General features: G+C 43.0%; 7 protein-coding genes across 7 annotated transcripts; 3 read left to right on the top strand and 4 right to left on the bottom strand.

Annotated features, from left to right (window-relative positions):
- Positions 1 to 27: 27 nt before the first annotated feature.
- On the bottom strand, positions 28 to 1,457 carry LOC108125811 (transcriptional repressor RHIT). Its single transcript, XM_017242145.3, has 2 exons — positions 1,269 to 1,457; positions 28 to 1,206 (listed from the first exon to the last, which is right to left on the bottom strand). Exons 1-2 carry the CDS (start codon positions 1,398 to 1,400, stop codon positions 43 to 45), a joined length of 1,296 nt encoding a protein of 431 aa, XP_017097634.1. The 5' UTR covers positions 1,401 to 1,457; the 3' UTR covers positions 28 to 42.
- Positions 1,458 to 1,728: 271 nt separating this feature from the next.
- Positions 1,729 to 5,201, top strand: heix (UbiA prenyltransferase domain-containing heix). Its single transcript, XM_017242531.3, has 2 exons — positions 1,729 to 2,827; positions 3,325 to 5,201. Exons 1-2 carry the CDS (start codon positions 2,357 to 2,359, stop codon positions 3,961 to 3,963), a joined length of 1,110 nt encoding a protein of 369 aa, XP_017098020.1. The 5' UTR covers positions 1,729 to 2,356; the 3' UTR covers positions 3,964 to 5,201.
- Positions 5,202 to 5,251: 50 nt separating this feature from the next.
- Cyp303a1 (Probable cytochrome P450 303a1) lies at positions 5,252 to 6,766 on the bottom strand. Its single transcript, XM_017242103.2, has one exon. It carries the CDS (start codon positions 6,764 to 6,766, stop codon positions 5,252 to 5,254), a length of 1,515 nt encoding a protein of 504 aa, XP_017097592.2.
- A 1,342-nt stretch (positions 6,767 to 8,108) lies between these two features.
- On the top strand, positions 8,109 to 8,848 carry LOC108125774 (uncharacterized). Its single transcript, XM_017242101.2, has 2 exons — positions 8,109 to 8,119; positions 8,248 to 8,848. The coding sequence occupies exons 1-2, from the start codon at positions 8,109 to 8,111 to the stop codon at positions 8,846 to 8,848; spliced, it is 612 nt and encodes a 203-aa protein (XP_017097590.2).
- A 194-nt stretch (positions 8,849 to 9,042) lies between these two features.
- On the bottom strand, positions 9,043 to 11,960 carry pkaap (A-kinase anchoring protein pkaap). Its single transcript, XM_017242542.3, has 4 exons — positions 11,788 to 11,960; positions 11,434 to 11,673; positions 10,045 to 11,088; positions 9,043 to 9,985 (listed from the first exon to the last, which is right to left on the bottom strand). Exons 1-4 carry the CDS (start codon positions 11,813 to 11,815, stop codon positions 9,480 to 9,482), a joined length of 1,818 nt encoding a protein of 605 aa, XP_017098031.2. The 5' UTR covers positions 11,816 to 11,960; the 3' UTR covers positions 9,043 to 9,479.
- A 346-nt stretch (positions 11,961 to 12,306) lies between these two features.
- RpL36A (ribosomal protein L36A) lies at positions 12,307 to 13,520 on the top strand. Its single transcript, XM_017242332.3, has 3 exons — positions 12,307 to 12,461; positions 12,698 to 12,871; positions 13,281 to 13,520. Exons 1-3 carry the CDS (start codon positions 12,459 to 12,461, stop codon positions 13,416 to 13,418), a joined length of 315 nt encoding a protein of 104 aa, XP_017097821.1. The 5' UTR covers positions 12,307 to 12,458; the 3' UTR covers positions 13,419 to 13,520.
- CCDC53 (Coiled-coil domain containing 53) lies at positions 13,516 to 14,287 on the bottom strand. The gene is made up of 3 exons (XM_017242331.3): positions 14,178 to 14,287; positions 13,699 to 14,120; positions 13,516 to 13,640 (listed from the first exon to the last, which is right to left on the bottom strand). The coding sequence occupies exons 1-3, from the start codon at positions 14,277 to 14,279 to the stop codon at positions 13,601 to 13,603; spliced, it is 564 nt and encodes a 187-aa protein (XP_017097820.2). The 5' UTR covers positions 14,280 to 14,287; the 3' UTR covers positions 13,516 to 13,600.
- Positions 14,288 to 14,959: the final 672 nt, after the last annotated feature.

The raw sequence follows: 14,959 nt of genomic DNA, 5'->3' as shown, positions 1-14,959 counted from the left end.
AAAGTTAATGCTAACTATATACAAAAAGTATTATACCATAGTTTAATAATGTAATCTCTGAGCTGCTGTGTGATGCAGCATTGTGTAACGTCCTTCGCTAGGCGTTGGCGGAGGTGGTGGCGGTGGCGCCAACATATGAGCCATTGCCGCCATGCCCATTTGAGTGGCAGGATTGGGAGGACCCAGGTGGTGCAGTGCATCATGGTGATGCATAGCTGTGGTTGGACCCGTACCAGCGGGATGATGGTGGTGGTAGTGATGTGACATGGGAGGGGCAGGAGGCAGTGGAAGATTCAAGAGGTTATTATTAACCGCATGTGTTCGGAAGTGCAAGCTGAGACTGTCCGCCGTTTCGAAAGCCTTGTCGCAATCCGGACACTTGAAGTGAGCGTGATCAAGTGTGTCCAAACCTACAGGATCCGTGTCGATAGGCTCGTCATCATCGTCGTCCACTATGTCATGATTCGTGCTGGATTCTAAAGGATGCAGTTTTAGTTTGTGGGATCGCATATCCCGTCGCCTGCTGAAGGCTTTCCCACAGACATCGCAATGATGGTTTTTTATTCCCGTATGAGTGATCATATGCTTGGAAAGATCCCCAGCCGTATAGAAACCTTTTTGGCATAACGAGCATATCTGATCCCTCACTCCCAAGTGGATCTTCTGGTGAGCTTGAAAGTTCCCCAGTGCTGAGAACTGCTTGGAGCATATCTCACATTGGAAGGGTTTATCCCCCGTATGGGTTCTTTCGTGAACCTTCAAGTTATACTTCTGGGCAAAGCGTTGAATGCAATAGCTGCACTGATACGGTTTTTCTCCCGTATGAGTTCTGATATGCTGGGTCAGTTGGGCTATGCACTTAAAGCTTTTGTGACATTCGTAGCAGGTGTGGGGCATCTTAGGCACTGGTTTTGGACCCCTTTTCTTGTGCTCTTCTGGTGGCTTTCTCTGATAGCGGGAACGTCTTTTACTGACTTTGGTATCCACCGGTTCCTCGTCATCACTGTCTCGCTGAGGTATGGATTGCTTCTCCAAGACAAAGTCCGTGTTTGTGGCCGCATCCTGCCGCCAGGATTCCAGGATGCCCAGATATTGTCGCAGACGGAGATCGCTGTTTTCGCACTCTTGTTTGAAGTGGAATGCAACTCCCAGACGGTAAATGCAGTTATTGCAGATCACCGAAGGTAAACCATCTGTTTTATAAACCTAAAAAACATTTACATATGTATGTTTTACAATTTGTTTTTGTTTCTGCATTTTAAGCCTACCCTAATTTTGGCACACTGCATCAGCATTACGGAGGGCATCATCGCAAAATCTGTACTATATATCGAAGTTAATGGTCCTGGTGTGCCTTCTTCTAAACAGACGCGGCATATTTTGTTTATATTATAATCCATTTTTTATTTGTTTATTACAAGATAAAGAATTTGTTATATTTCTTATCATACAGCTGTTTATTACCAGGGCTGTTGTAATGAACTTCTGTCGATAACAATATCGATAACTAAACTTACAGTAAAGCTTTCGTTATCAAATTTCAATTACTAGCTGCATTGAGTTTATATTGCATTAATTTTTTCTACAGCTCATAGTCATTTGATTTTACAGGAATATCATAATCAAAATTTCTGTAACTTAAATAAAAATAGTTCCTTCTATTTTTGGCTATGGAAGAAACACTGTATCACGTAGTCAGGGATGCACTGATACCAGCAGTGGCTGTTTAGGAAAGGTATGACCTTATTTCGGTCAGCGCTGACGTGACAGTTGATTTGTTTGATTAAAATAAATATAAGAAATTAGATAAATAGGTATTCAATTAAAGATAAATCAATCAATCAAAGAAGGCGCCAGAAATCAGAGCTTCAAACGCCATCGAGGAAATCAGCCAAAAGGAGCGCAGCGTCGGAGGCCAAGAGGTGAAATTGGGAGTGAAATTTCGTGGTTTTGGAAGCTGCAGAAGCGCCCTCCCCCCACGGCAGCCCCCTAGGCAACTACAGCACCCCCCCACAAGATGCTGTGTATACAATATTAGCGATTATTGAAAGCACACGCACATACAGCACCTGGCGAAACGTTGTTGGCAGGAGGAGAAGAAGGCGGAGAAAAGCAGGAGGCGGCGGAACAGGCGGAGAAGGTGGCAGAGAAAGAAGCAGACCAGCCGAGAAGCAGGCAGAGCGGTAGCGGCAGTGGCGCAGCGCATGTGCCGGCATCCGAAAAACACTATTTAACATTTAAGCTTTTGTAAACAATTGGCTGGACCGGCGACCAAGGTCAAATACACAACGAAAGTTGGCGATTGGTTCTGTTGAGTTATAGTCGAGTGCCCGCCAGTATTCCTGTGCAGTTTGCAATGGCAGCAACTAAAGAGGAGGAGACGGAAAGCTCGCACTCCCAGCTGTTGTCCAACGGAAACCCTACCACAAATGGGATTCAGAAGAGAGCCGGAAAGGTGGAAGCAGAAGCGGCACAAGCGGATGGAGCAGATGGAAGATCCCAAGGAGTATATGCAGGTTTAGGCATAGATTCAAAAGGACCTCCCACAACCGGAACCTTTATGAAATTGAAAACCTATCTCCTAGCTCTGCGTCCCTGGTCGCTGTCAGCTAGTTTGGTGCCCACGCTCCTCGGATCGGCACTCGCCTACCGGTCCCAGTGGTCGGCGGAGTTCTCGTTGGCCACCTTCTTCCTCACCGCCTTTACAGTCGTCACAGTCCACTGCGCCGGCAATGTGGTTAACACCTACTTCGACTTCATCAAGGGCATTGACAAGCAAAAAGCCGACGACCGCACCCTGGTGGATCACATTCTTACCAAGGATGAGGTAAGTGCCTCCAGCAGGTGATCGGTATTAGCTTCAATAGGGTGGGTTCGTAATTCGTGGAACTTTTCAAAAAAATACATAGAAAAATTTCGTTGAATTCCAAAAACGACACACCCTTGTGGGGATTTAATTGCAAAAATTTAATTTTGATTTCTTTGAATTCTTTTTTCAAAAACAATTTATATATTTTGTTTCAAAAATACTTGCAAGTTTATTGAACTAAACTGAAACATGAATTGCACCTTGAAGGTTGCATTCTATTAAAATTACAATATATTTTGGAAATAAAAACGTTTCTATTGCCCGCTGGTTTCTTTAGAAAATAATTTTATGGACCCTGGTGTTTTGAATTTAAAATATTTTCGGCAATTATCACTCTACTAATTAGTAAGAAGGCCACAATAAATCAAGACAATGATTAATTAAATAACAAACAGACATATAAACTTTATGGAATTTAAAGAAACTTTAAAAATTAAATAAATTTTTATTTCTAGGTGGTGTCACTGGGTGCCATTCTCTATATGGCCGGTTGCGGTGGATTCGTTCTGCTGGCGGTGCTCAGTCCAGCGAAAATGGAACACCTGGCGCTGATCTACTTCGGCGGACTATCTTCGAGCTTTCTGTACACTGGCGGCATTGGTTTCAAGTATATCGCCCTGGGCGATCTGGTGATCCTGGTACTGTTCGGACCCATTTCAGTGCTTTTTGCTTTTATGTCGCAAACGGGCCATGTTGACTGGACGACGATGGGCTATGCCATCCCGTTGGCCCTCAACACGGAGGCCATATTGCACAGCAATAACACACGAGATGCGGAAAACGATCGACGAGCCGGAATCGTAACGCTGGCCATTTTGATAGGACGCACTGCCTCGCACGTTTTATACGCCATGCTGCTATTTGCACCCTACTCGCTGTTCTTCATCTTCGGGTTGAAGTACTCTCTGTGGTTCCTGCTGCCACTGGTCACCCTGCCGCAGGCATTTCAAATCGAAAAGCGATTCCGGAACGAGCAGACAATGCACCTGGTGCCTCGGCAAACAGCCAAGCTGAACTTTTTCTTCGGCATCCTATACATTGTGGCCTGCTGTTGTGCAACCCAGTTGCCCACGTTTGGATTTAGGAAACATTGAATCGCTGGCCAAACAGAGGCAAAGTAATCAGAGAATCGGAGAAGAAACTGCTGCAACGTTTTTAGGGAATTTCATTAGTTTTTAGTCAGTGTGTCAGCGTGTGTAGCGAGATTCTGCAGTCCTTGTCAATTTTCCCACAAGTTGCACAATTTTCTAATGCCTGCTAGTCGCCCGTTAGTGTCTGAATCTTTGAACTGAACATATCCTAGCCCCTGTAGGAGGGCCATTCTTCTGACAAAGGATCTATGGAGGAAAGATAAGCCATTTTGTAATGGAGTTTAATCAAGATTACTATTTATTTTCAACTTTGAGATGATTTTAAATCAAAACGTATTGTGCTTCCATGACAAAATGTCTTATAGTTGTCCAAAGATCATACTCCCCCCATACTCCCTTTTTATTTATTGTATCCATCGTCACAACAATCTCTAATCTTAATCCAATCGTAATCAATAATCATACTCTTCCTCTCGCGCGTTGCGAATTACGGACCAAGAATGTGTTAAATAACCGGTAATAGCTAATGCAGACCCAAATTCAATATATAGTATATATATATTCCAACAAAAATATATATATCATACGTTATCCCACATTCATTAGGGTGCAATTACTTAAGTTTTCGCGAATCAAAATGCAGATTTACTTTATATATATATATATAGAAGTGCTTTGAAAGTTTTTATTTGGCAATAAGCTGGCTTGCTTTTTGTGTAATGATTGTTAGAGTTTTTACATAAAATATATATATACACATACATATATGCATAAATACATATATTTATATACACATCTAGATCATGTAAGCCCAGTGGCCGGTTCAAGAGTGAGAATATCAAACAGAACACAAATTTAAATTTTTAAAAAAAATGAGGAATTACTACGTATATAGGTAGAGACGATGTCAAGGATCAGAAGGAGCCAACCAATTGTTTTCCATTAAAAAAAAAAAATAGCATATATGCATATAAACAAATAGCTTTAAAATAACAACAAGAGATGGAGGAGGAGACAAGGCCCATTTGCATTCAAAATCCATTTGTAATATTTTGACGCTAGTTTTCTTTTTTTGTATAATGTATTTGTATTCAAAAAAGATAATTTTTGAAATAATTTGTAAATGTTTGTTCAAATTAGAGATGAGTTTTAGAGTTTGCTTTGGCCTGGATACCGAACTAAGTGGAAACTTTGTAGACTTAAATCAACCACAACAACAATGAACAATAATAATTATAATGATATTGATAATTAAATGTTTAATTAGAGAATGTAAATCATGTCGAACTATTTAATTCTCCCCCCTGGCTACCAGCATTATGTCGTATGGCTTCACTGCTGCTGTGGCACCTTCCAGTGGCTCCTCCTCTGGCATCTGGCCGGGAATGGCCACCATTTTGAAGTTCTGCAGCACGGTGGTGGTGAACATGAACAGATTTTGGCGTCCCAACAAATCCCCCATGCACCGATGTCGCCCGAAACCAAAGGGATTGAAAGCTTCCGGTAGCTTCAGCTGCCCATCGAACAGGAATCTCTCCGGATTGAATGCCTCCGGCTCCGGGAAGTCCACGGGATTGATCAGCATACCCCTGAAACAAGCTATGACCATGGTATCCTTGGGTATCTCGTAGCCGGATAAGCGGGTGTCGCAAACAGCGCGATGGGGGATTCCGAAGGTGTGCAACATAAACATCCTCACCGCCTCCAGGGTAATGGCCTCGCAGTATGGCATCTTTGAGCGATCCCTCGACCATTCGGGAATCCTTTCCAGGCCCACCACCTCCTTGATTTCCTGGTAGGCCTTCTCCTGGATTTCCGGCTGCAGCACCAAGTGCATGAAACAGAAGCCCAGGCTCTTGTTGGTGGTCTCCGAGCCGGCCAGAAACATGTCCAAGCAAATGGCCAGAAGACTCTCATCACTGAACATGCCCTTGGGATCGTTGCCCTCCTCCTGGGCGCGCAGATAGGAGTCCATCAGATCCCTGGGCTCATCGTAGTTCTTGTAGGTCAGTCGATGGAGTTCGATTTCCTTGCTCATGAAGGAGTACAAGTGACGGTGACTCTCCACGAAACCATTGTAGCCGGAGTAGTCCGGAGCAATGAACCGGAGGAGGGGAAAGTGGCTGAAGAGAGCTCCCACCATGTCGATGTTTTTGAAAAGTTCAAAGAACACCTCCAGGAGCTCAGTGATCTCCGGGGAGCCCGGCTCGTACCGCTGGCCACTCAGCATGCACCAGAGGGTGTTCAAGACATATACGCTGGTCAGATCGTGCATCTCAATCCTCGCCTGCCTGCCTCCGGCTTTCTGCACCTGATCCTTCAGGTCCTGGAGCAGGCAAGTGGCCTCGTTGTGAACGATGTCCATCATGCCGCTCCTGGCAAAGCCAAAGTTCTTCAAATGCCGCAGAATGAATCTTCGCTGCTCCACCCACATTTCCCCGTCGGTCAACAGGACACCCAGCCGGGAGTTGAAGGTCCTGAGGCGATAGAATATTCCATCCGGTCTCCCGTCGATATCCTCGTTGGTCATCATCTCGTTAATGGCATCGTTCGTGTAGGCAATCACCACCTTGTCCTTTCCAATCTTGAGGCCAAAGAAGCCATAAGGATTCACATATTGTCTGGCAAGGACATCGATCACTTTGCAGAACATGCCCAGGCGACATCGCAGCTGGGAGACTTGCAGGGCACTGCCCACCACCGGATACCAGCGAGGTCCTGGCGGAAATCTCTTGGGTTTCCGTACTCCGCCAAACACGATTGCGAACAGGGTGGCGCAGAAAATCCAGATGACCGCATAAAACATGTTTCTATCTTGGTGGCTTTCACTTTTTCACCCGGTTACGTAATCTTGGCCAAAGTGGAGTCTTTGATTCGATGCAGTAATCCACGGCTTCCTGGTGATCCAGTCAAGGCTTTGCTCGCACACCCGACGTCCATCCAGATCGACTGAATCCGTTTGCTGGCTGGGATCTGGCTTTTATAGATGCCGCGGGAAAACAGGTGGAAAAGCTTTCGGGCGGAAAAGTTTTCGCAAGAGTTGGGAGTTTTTGGGAAATGGATGCTGGAAAGTGGAGAGTGGTACACTCTCTGGATTGGATGGGTGGAGTCGGTAATGGATCTTGGGGAGTATACTTTGGAGACTTTGGTTAAAGATTTGTTTATTGAAGTCTTTTTTAATGTTGATCTTAAAAGGTGATCTTTCTTTGGCTAAGTTTTTATTTAAAAAGCTTAAATTTTAGAAGATGTTGGATTTTGTTTTAAGATCAAACCTATAAGGAAGGACCTCATATCCTTAAAAGTTAGAATAAATATAGAATATCGGAAAGAAGTTAAAAGAAATATTATGTCAGTCTTCATATCTTAGAAACCTCTTTTTCAAACCTAAAACTGTTTAATTTTTACAGATAAAAGACTATTATTAGAAGCTCTATATATTTTATTGCTATATTTATTATTATTATAGCTATATATAGAAGCTATTTATCATAAAAAGTACAATCCCCTCCAGCAACAATAAGGAACCTTTTAAAAGAAACCATTTCACCTCAAAGACCCACATCTCCACCCGTCTGACCCACTGCCTCGTGGAAATTTCATCAGAGTTTTGATCCCAAGTTGGATCGCCGCTAACCACCAACCGCAATGGTCATGAAAACCACCAAGAAACCACCAAAAATGACCGGATCAGCGGACCACCAAACCACTGGAGACACAGTCCAAAGTCAAGGAAAACTAGTTGCTGATGAAAAATCGCGAAAAGTCAAATAGCAGAAACCCGTTTGCTCCAAATGAAAGGGAAAACAAATGGACAGAGGATGAGGAGGAGGAGGATGGAGGAGGAGGAGGAGGAGGTGCTGCCTGGACAACTCGATTCGATGAGGCTATTATGTCATCGCCGACGCTATAGTCGTTGCGGAAAGCGGTGGGATGGACTTTGTTTTGATGATAACTTCGGTGGTGGTTCCGGTTTCTGGGGATAGCGGCTTGGAACTGGGAGCTTACCGCGTTTTGGGGCGATCAAAGTGGAGCCTGGCATCCAATTTTGTGGCTTTAACATGAGCTCCACTCCGCGAAGATTGCCCATTTGAAGGCTGACATTCAAGCTGTTCGGACCTGACAGGATACCGCGACTTTGCTGCCAAAGGATGGGATTCAGGTGAGAAGATTGTGTTTAAGATGTCAAGGAGCTCCACCCAGGATATGGTTAAGTGTGGGTTGTCTATGATATGGGTCTTTAATTGAAAGATATGGCATTTTAAATAAAAAATTTAATCTATTTCTTAGAGTGATACTACTGGCTGCCACTGGCCTGGGAGCCATGTACATGATGCATCTGCTAGCCCAGGATTGGGTCAAGATCCGGCCCATTCGTGGTATAACCCAGCTGGCCGGGATGGCCGCTCAACCCATTCAAATGGCCATTGCACCCATTCAACAGGCCAGTGCCTCCTTGAACCTCTTCCGAAGTAGAAGATCCGCCATACAGAGCCATGAACTTGGTTGGCTGCGAAAAGCCCAGGATTCCGGAGGAGGCGAAGGTCTTCAAAAGGGCAGAAGAGTAGAAAGACCTCCTCCTGCCATCGACTGGAAGCGAATCCTTTCGAGAGATCCCTTCGAGTGCCTGCAATCTCTCATCTGCCAGTTGATGTCTGGAGCGGAGGAAGAGTCTCCCGAGGCGGAGGTGCTCATGGACTATCTGGAATCTTCCCTAGAAATGGCTCCTGTTAAGATAGGACGGGCTTTCAGTCGAGGACTGGCATTGAGAGGATCTACAGAGCTGTGCTTCAATGAGTATCCTTTCTGCCTATATTCGGCCAAGACCATGATAAGGATTCTGAGATGGTTCAGCGAGGCGGGAGAAGTGGCCTTGGAGGAAGGGAATTAGTCTGTCTATAATTGATAATATTTTAAAATTAAGTTAATAAATTTAAAGCAAGAGAGAGTGAAATGAGGAAGTGAAATTGTTTGTTTATTTTTTGGTAAAAGGTGTGAGTGCGTATGATGACTCTGTTTCGTGTCCAAGTATCCATTTCCAAAACAAGTTTTAGGCCTCCTCCAGGTGGCAATGAAACTAACCAATCATGATTATTGAAAAATTTTATTAATAACAATAAATTTTTCATTGTAGTTCAGTATGCAAAAATATTCATATACATTCTATATTACAAATGATGTTTCATAATTAAAAACGGAATGAAATCAAGACCTCAAAGCGATTATCTTCTATATGTATATATATTTGAGATTTGGGGAGATTTGGGGTTTTGTTGCGTTCAATAACAAATGAGCGAGCGATAGTTTAGTTAATAATATTAAGCTTTCAAAGCTCACAACATAAATAAGATTGTTTTGTTTTTCATTTTTGTACATAAACAAGTCAAAGATAAATATTAAAAGTGAGTAAAAAGTGAGTTAGAGAGCGTTTGTGCACTATGGGAGATTCTCGCATTGATTTGAGCATAAAAATAATAAATAAATAAAATATATGAAATAAATTCAAAAAGTTAAATAGCACTTTAGGCCAGTGGAGATGTCTTGCCACTCAGCGTAATGCTGGTCACATCCTTGACAATCATTTCGGCCACCTGCCAAGCAATCTCCTCCTGCACATTGTCCTCTGGGAGATTCACCAGCTTTCTCATCGCATTCTTGATCCTATTACCGCTGACGCTCAGCGACCAGGGTTGCGATTTGTGAGCCACTGCATCCACGGCCTCAAAGTCCCGCTCGTAACGTCCCAAAGAGTTTACAAAACCGAATTTCAGTGCCCCACTGGGACGTTGCCACAACAGCTGTGGATTTGTCAGCTGCCTGGAATCGATGTTTAGGTTGCCACTCGGCTGGTTAATGGATGCTTTCGACGGCAGCTGGTCCATCGAGGCCAGCAGGGTGTTGTGCTGCGAGATGTGCGTGCAATCCGACATTGATAAAGCCTTGCGGTGGCGCTGTTGGGCATTTGCCGATTTCCCAGTCCTCCGTAGACTTAGCTTGTGCTGAATGTTCGAGTTTGTTGTGGATGTTTCTGCAAAATCGGGATATTATTATAGAATATCATAATAATGAATATAAAGTGCCACCTACCCCTTTTAGCTTTCAGTTCGTTGACATAGTTATCAAAGATGTGAGATTTTAGGAAGTCTGTAAAGTATTTCTGTTCCAGATACTTTGCCGTGACCAAGAGAGCCAAGTCAAAGGCCTGCCACAGCTCGCCAGGAGCACAGATGGCCTGTTCGACCCTCAATCGCAGCTTCTGCGACATCCAGAGCCGGCAGTCGGACTGCAGCGAGAAGTATCTGTCGTATATGATCATCGCGTCGCTCTGGGCTGCCTTACGATCCTCCTCACTTTCCTCGCAAGCGAAACTCTTCCGAAAATTAATGCCTGTAATCCAGAATTCCAGGCATTCGCGCTCCTGTCGCTGCTCCAGGTACTCGGTAAAGTAGAATAAAGCCAGTTCGCTGTAGAGGACATCGTAGATGTTTATGGAGCCACCTTCAATCAACTCCAAGCAGTAGGTGGAATAGTATCCACTCTGTAGAAATCCCTGTACGTGGTCTCGCTCCAATTGCTCCAGCACATACTCCCTCGCCTCGTCGAAGCAGCTGGCTGGGATGGGGCTGCTGGGCTGGGCCTTGTCCCGGCCACACAGTAGAAGTGATATGTGAGCGAGAATAACAATGGGAAGCTCCACCTGCAGGGCGGCATTTACTATCAGATATTTTTGATAGATGGCGATAGCATCGCTGACACTGGCCCGGGATAGTTCTGTTCCGGATCCATACTTCTGTCTATTGATCTGTTTATTAGTCTCTGCATAAATCCGACTCTTCTCGTCGTCGGTAAGAGGATTGCGCATAGAAAGATCGCACAGCGTCTTTAGTTCAGGTACATCGTTGTCATCTTTGTTCGGCGAAGATTGTTCCGTCTTCTTGGTAATCTCCTCCTGGGGTGACTCTTTTTCTTGTGTGAGCGCCGCTCTCTTGAAATTCTCAATGTCCAGGTAGAACTTAATTAAAGGCAGGGCATGCCGTGTGTCCAGATACTGCACAAAGTAACTAAGGCAGTTGGGTTCACTCACAATAGAAGCCAGATTCATCGAAAGCCGCGAATTGTATGTAAAAATGTCTGCAAAAAGAGAAATTCTTAAATAAGCAGTATGAAATGGAGGTGTTAATTATTGAAAGAAGATGTAGCCACAAAAAAAAAAAAACCCAAAGAAGATAAGAACGAGTCCCATAATTAAACCCCAATCATCGATGTCATTAGTGACATGGAAAGCTAAACTTTGGACTCCACTCCATCGCAGAACCTTTTTTGTATAATTCGGCACATTCCATAAAGAATACCGGGAATACTTATATATATACATTATGACTTTCAGTATAATAATTGAATTATCGGACGTGGGAAGACACACTACATACATGACAAGGTGCGAACGTGATTGGCAATAATATGAATTATAATTACCATCGTGGCTGCAAAGGCTGATGCCATCGGAGGGCCCACCTCCCACTCCCATACCCCCGCCCCCAACTGAACCATCCTCCTCCGCTTCGAGGAACACTTCATCACAGAAACTGGTTGTGGAGCGCAACGAGTGACGTTTTTGCGACACCGCTCCATCGGTCGCATCGACGTCAACACCGTCGGGTGTGGCGGCACAGGTGGCAGCGGCATCCGTGGCATCTTGGCTGCTGCGGCGGCGGCCTGTAATAAATCATTCAGAGAATTCGTGTCACTAACTTAATAATAAAGAAATACGCAAAAGAGGTGGTGAGGGGTGGTTGGGTGAAAATAGTTGCGGAAAGTTTAGCCACTTACTCGTTTGCCTCTTTATGTATTTTAACATCTTTACATTCTATGGCTTTGGGTGGCTTCGGAAAGTCGGTGACTGGATCAATTGTGCTCTTAAATTGCTTATACTTTAAGATTCAAGCCGAAATTGTCCAAGTTTCATACAAATATTATGAAAATGGTTTTCTGTGTGGCAGTATCTAAAAAATACCAACATTCCAGGGTATCACAAAGAAAACAGTGCTGCCAAATTCAAAAATTGTAATTTAAATTATAAAACTTAAAAGTAAAATACAAAGAATTAATTACAATAAAAATGGATAGTAAATTACAATAATAAAAATCTAACAAAAAACATTCAAAAGCCTGAAAAAGACAATAAAATATGAAAAACTATAATCCTTTAATACTGTGACGATTTTTGTCAACTTAGGTAGCAGAATCTTCTAGTATTTCAACAAACATGTCAAAAAAAAGTTTAGAAAAAGGAAAACACCTTTTCCTTTTGCAATAAAGAATTGAAAACACCTTATTTTTATACCCGAAAATGAGAAATTGGCATCACTCGCAACTTATTAATGTGACCGCATATCATTTTCACGTTATAGTGTGGTCAGCCGGTGTTACCGATGTTTTGAAAATCTCTAAATACCTACCCATCTCTAATTCCTTCTTTTTGTGCCGCTCAAGAAAACAAGATGGTAAGCACCCTTTTTGCTTTCGTAAAATCGTCGAGCATCGGCTTTAATAATGGATATCTTACGGAAAAGAGAATGCGATTGCACAAAGTGCATTTCGGACTTTGCTTTAAGTGAAAAATTTAGTGTCGAGATGTGCTCCGAGTGGGTTTTATTCAGCTACGAAAATTTCCCGTTTGTGACTTGTAAAATTGACAAAAATTACTAACTAATTGTGTGTTTGTTGTGTCGCCCCATAGGTGAACGTACCAAAACAACGTCGCACTTTCTGCAAGAAGTGCAAGGTCCACAAGCTGCACAAGGTAACGCAGTACAAGAAGTCCAAGGAGCGCAAGGGTGCTCAGGGCAGGAGACGTTACGACAGGAAGCAGCAGGGTTTCGGAGGTCAGACCAAGCCCATCTTCAGGAAGAAGGTAAGATTTTTGATTCTGTTGGAAAGGAGTTATTGTAAAATATCACCCGGTGATCGGGATCTTGAGATATGAGATCTTCTTCCTTGGGATATTTCCCACTCCAAGATAAGATAATATCAGATGCCTACAAAGATTTGAGGCTATATCTGATCTCTAGATCTTTGGAAATCGGATAATGGCACTTAGTAGAACCAAATTGCTGCGCCCAACGGGCATTCGGCTTTTCGGCGGGAACAAACTGTGCCAGATTAAAACTGTTATTGCATTGGTGCGGCCGCGAAGGCAGCGTTGTGGATGCCACAGACACAACGCCTCACCTGCAACTTCAGACACCTCATTACCATCTAAGCATATATATTATTCCTAGAGTAATATATACTAATCGGTATAATCTCTTTTCGATTTTCAGGCTAAGACCACCAAGAAAATTGTGCTGCGTATGGAGTGCACTGAGTGCAAGTACCGCAAGCAGACTCCCCTGAAGCGTTGCAAGCACTTCGAGCTGGGAGGAGACAAGAAGCGCAAGGGACAGATGATCCAGTTCTAGGCTCCTCGTTCCAACCGGAAATTCTTTTTCTAACGAAGTGTTTTTAAGTTGTTTTCTTTCACCCGCCACCACACGGCGGGAAATAAAACAAATTAAATTGTAGACGTAAGCTGTACAAAATGTTTATTTCCAAAAAACAAAAAAAGGTAGCAACAAGTGCTATATCACAATGTGGCAGTCGGTTACTCAAGGATACCGTCAGCGAGGATAAGGTCGGGAGTTCTGTAAAATGGATACATTAATCTTATCCTTTTGGATGACCGGATTAGGAGGATCTTACTCTAGTATCCTGGGCTCCAGGCCTTCGGATTGCATTTTGATTTTAACAGCTGGCGCAGGCACTCCTACATGCAGCATCTTAAAGAACTTTCTGTATCGCGCATCCTCGCAAGCTCGCACACCAACAGGTTCCGAAGGGAATGGAATTTCCGCTTCGGGATCAGCCTCTCCGGTGGATTGGGGTTTCGGATCACTGGCTTGTGCTTCCTCCGGGGGTACACCTTCTTGTGCAGTTTGCTCGGTGGGTATGGAGGCCAGCTTTGCCTCCAGAATTAGGAGGGATGCTTCGGTTTTCTGGAGCTGCCTCTCCATCTGCACAAACTTGGTTTCGCATCCCAAAGCGAATTCGTTGAGGAAGGTGCAGGTGCTGACCAGAAAGTGGTTGACAAAGGCCAGGATGCGCTTTTGGTTGAGAGGCGGTATCTAAAAAAAATATAAATTCCTGCAGGTGTCTATAATCTGATAAAATACTCCTTTTACCTCTGATTTATCAATATCTCCTACAATATTTTCCATAATTTTAATGTTTTTATCATCTGCCCTATAAGAGCTTTTAGTGTGACCAAATGCCGTATATGCCATTAGGTCTAAGAATTAGACCACGCATATATGAGCTAGTTGATCTAAAAATTCAATGACAGTTGAAGTTAAAGGCGGGTTTTTTGAAATTTAAACTGATATTTTTACTCCCTTTAATTAAAAAAAAAGAACAACTTTAACGTTCTGTTTAAATATTTTATTTATTTACTTTATTATATCTTAACATGAAATGTGAATGGTATTTCTTCGAGTATTTTTTTTACTTCATCGATTTGTTTATAAAAGTATCGTTATTTTCAGTTAATATGCAATCTTGTTTTTAACTTTATATGTATGTATAAACTTATGTGCTGGGTGTGTTCTGTTCCTTTAGGATCTGGGACCTTTCCTATATGCTCAAATCTACAATGAACTTTTATTACGACTTAGTTGAGTAATGCTTAGCGTTTTCTCCTTGGCCTAGTCAAATTCCATTCTCAATTTATGTTTTTATATTTTGTATTTAATTGTTATTTTATATATTTTATTTTTTTTATTACATTTCAGCTCCCTTCTTCTGGCATGCAAATAAATTACAATATTTATGTGGGAGATTCTTGTCATTTGTGAAAAGAAACTCTTGCATTTTGCTGGTGTTTTTTCCTTTTATTACGGCAGTGGATTTTGTAAACGGTTCGAAAAACAAAAAATATTCGAGTTGTGTGCAATACGTTTGCCCGGTT

Source organism: Drosophila bipectinata, chromosome 2L (assembly GCF_030179905.1).
Source record: "Drosophila bipectinata strain 14024-0381.07 chromosome 2L, DbipHiC1v2, whole genome shotgun sequence".
Taxonomy (NCBI): domain Eukaryota; kingdom Metazoa; phylum Arthropoda; class Insecta; order Diptera; family Drosophilidae; genus Drosophila; species Drosophila bipectinata.
This window is presented reverse-complemented; position numbering and strand designations above follow the sequence as displayed.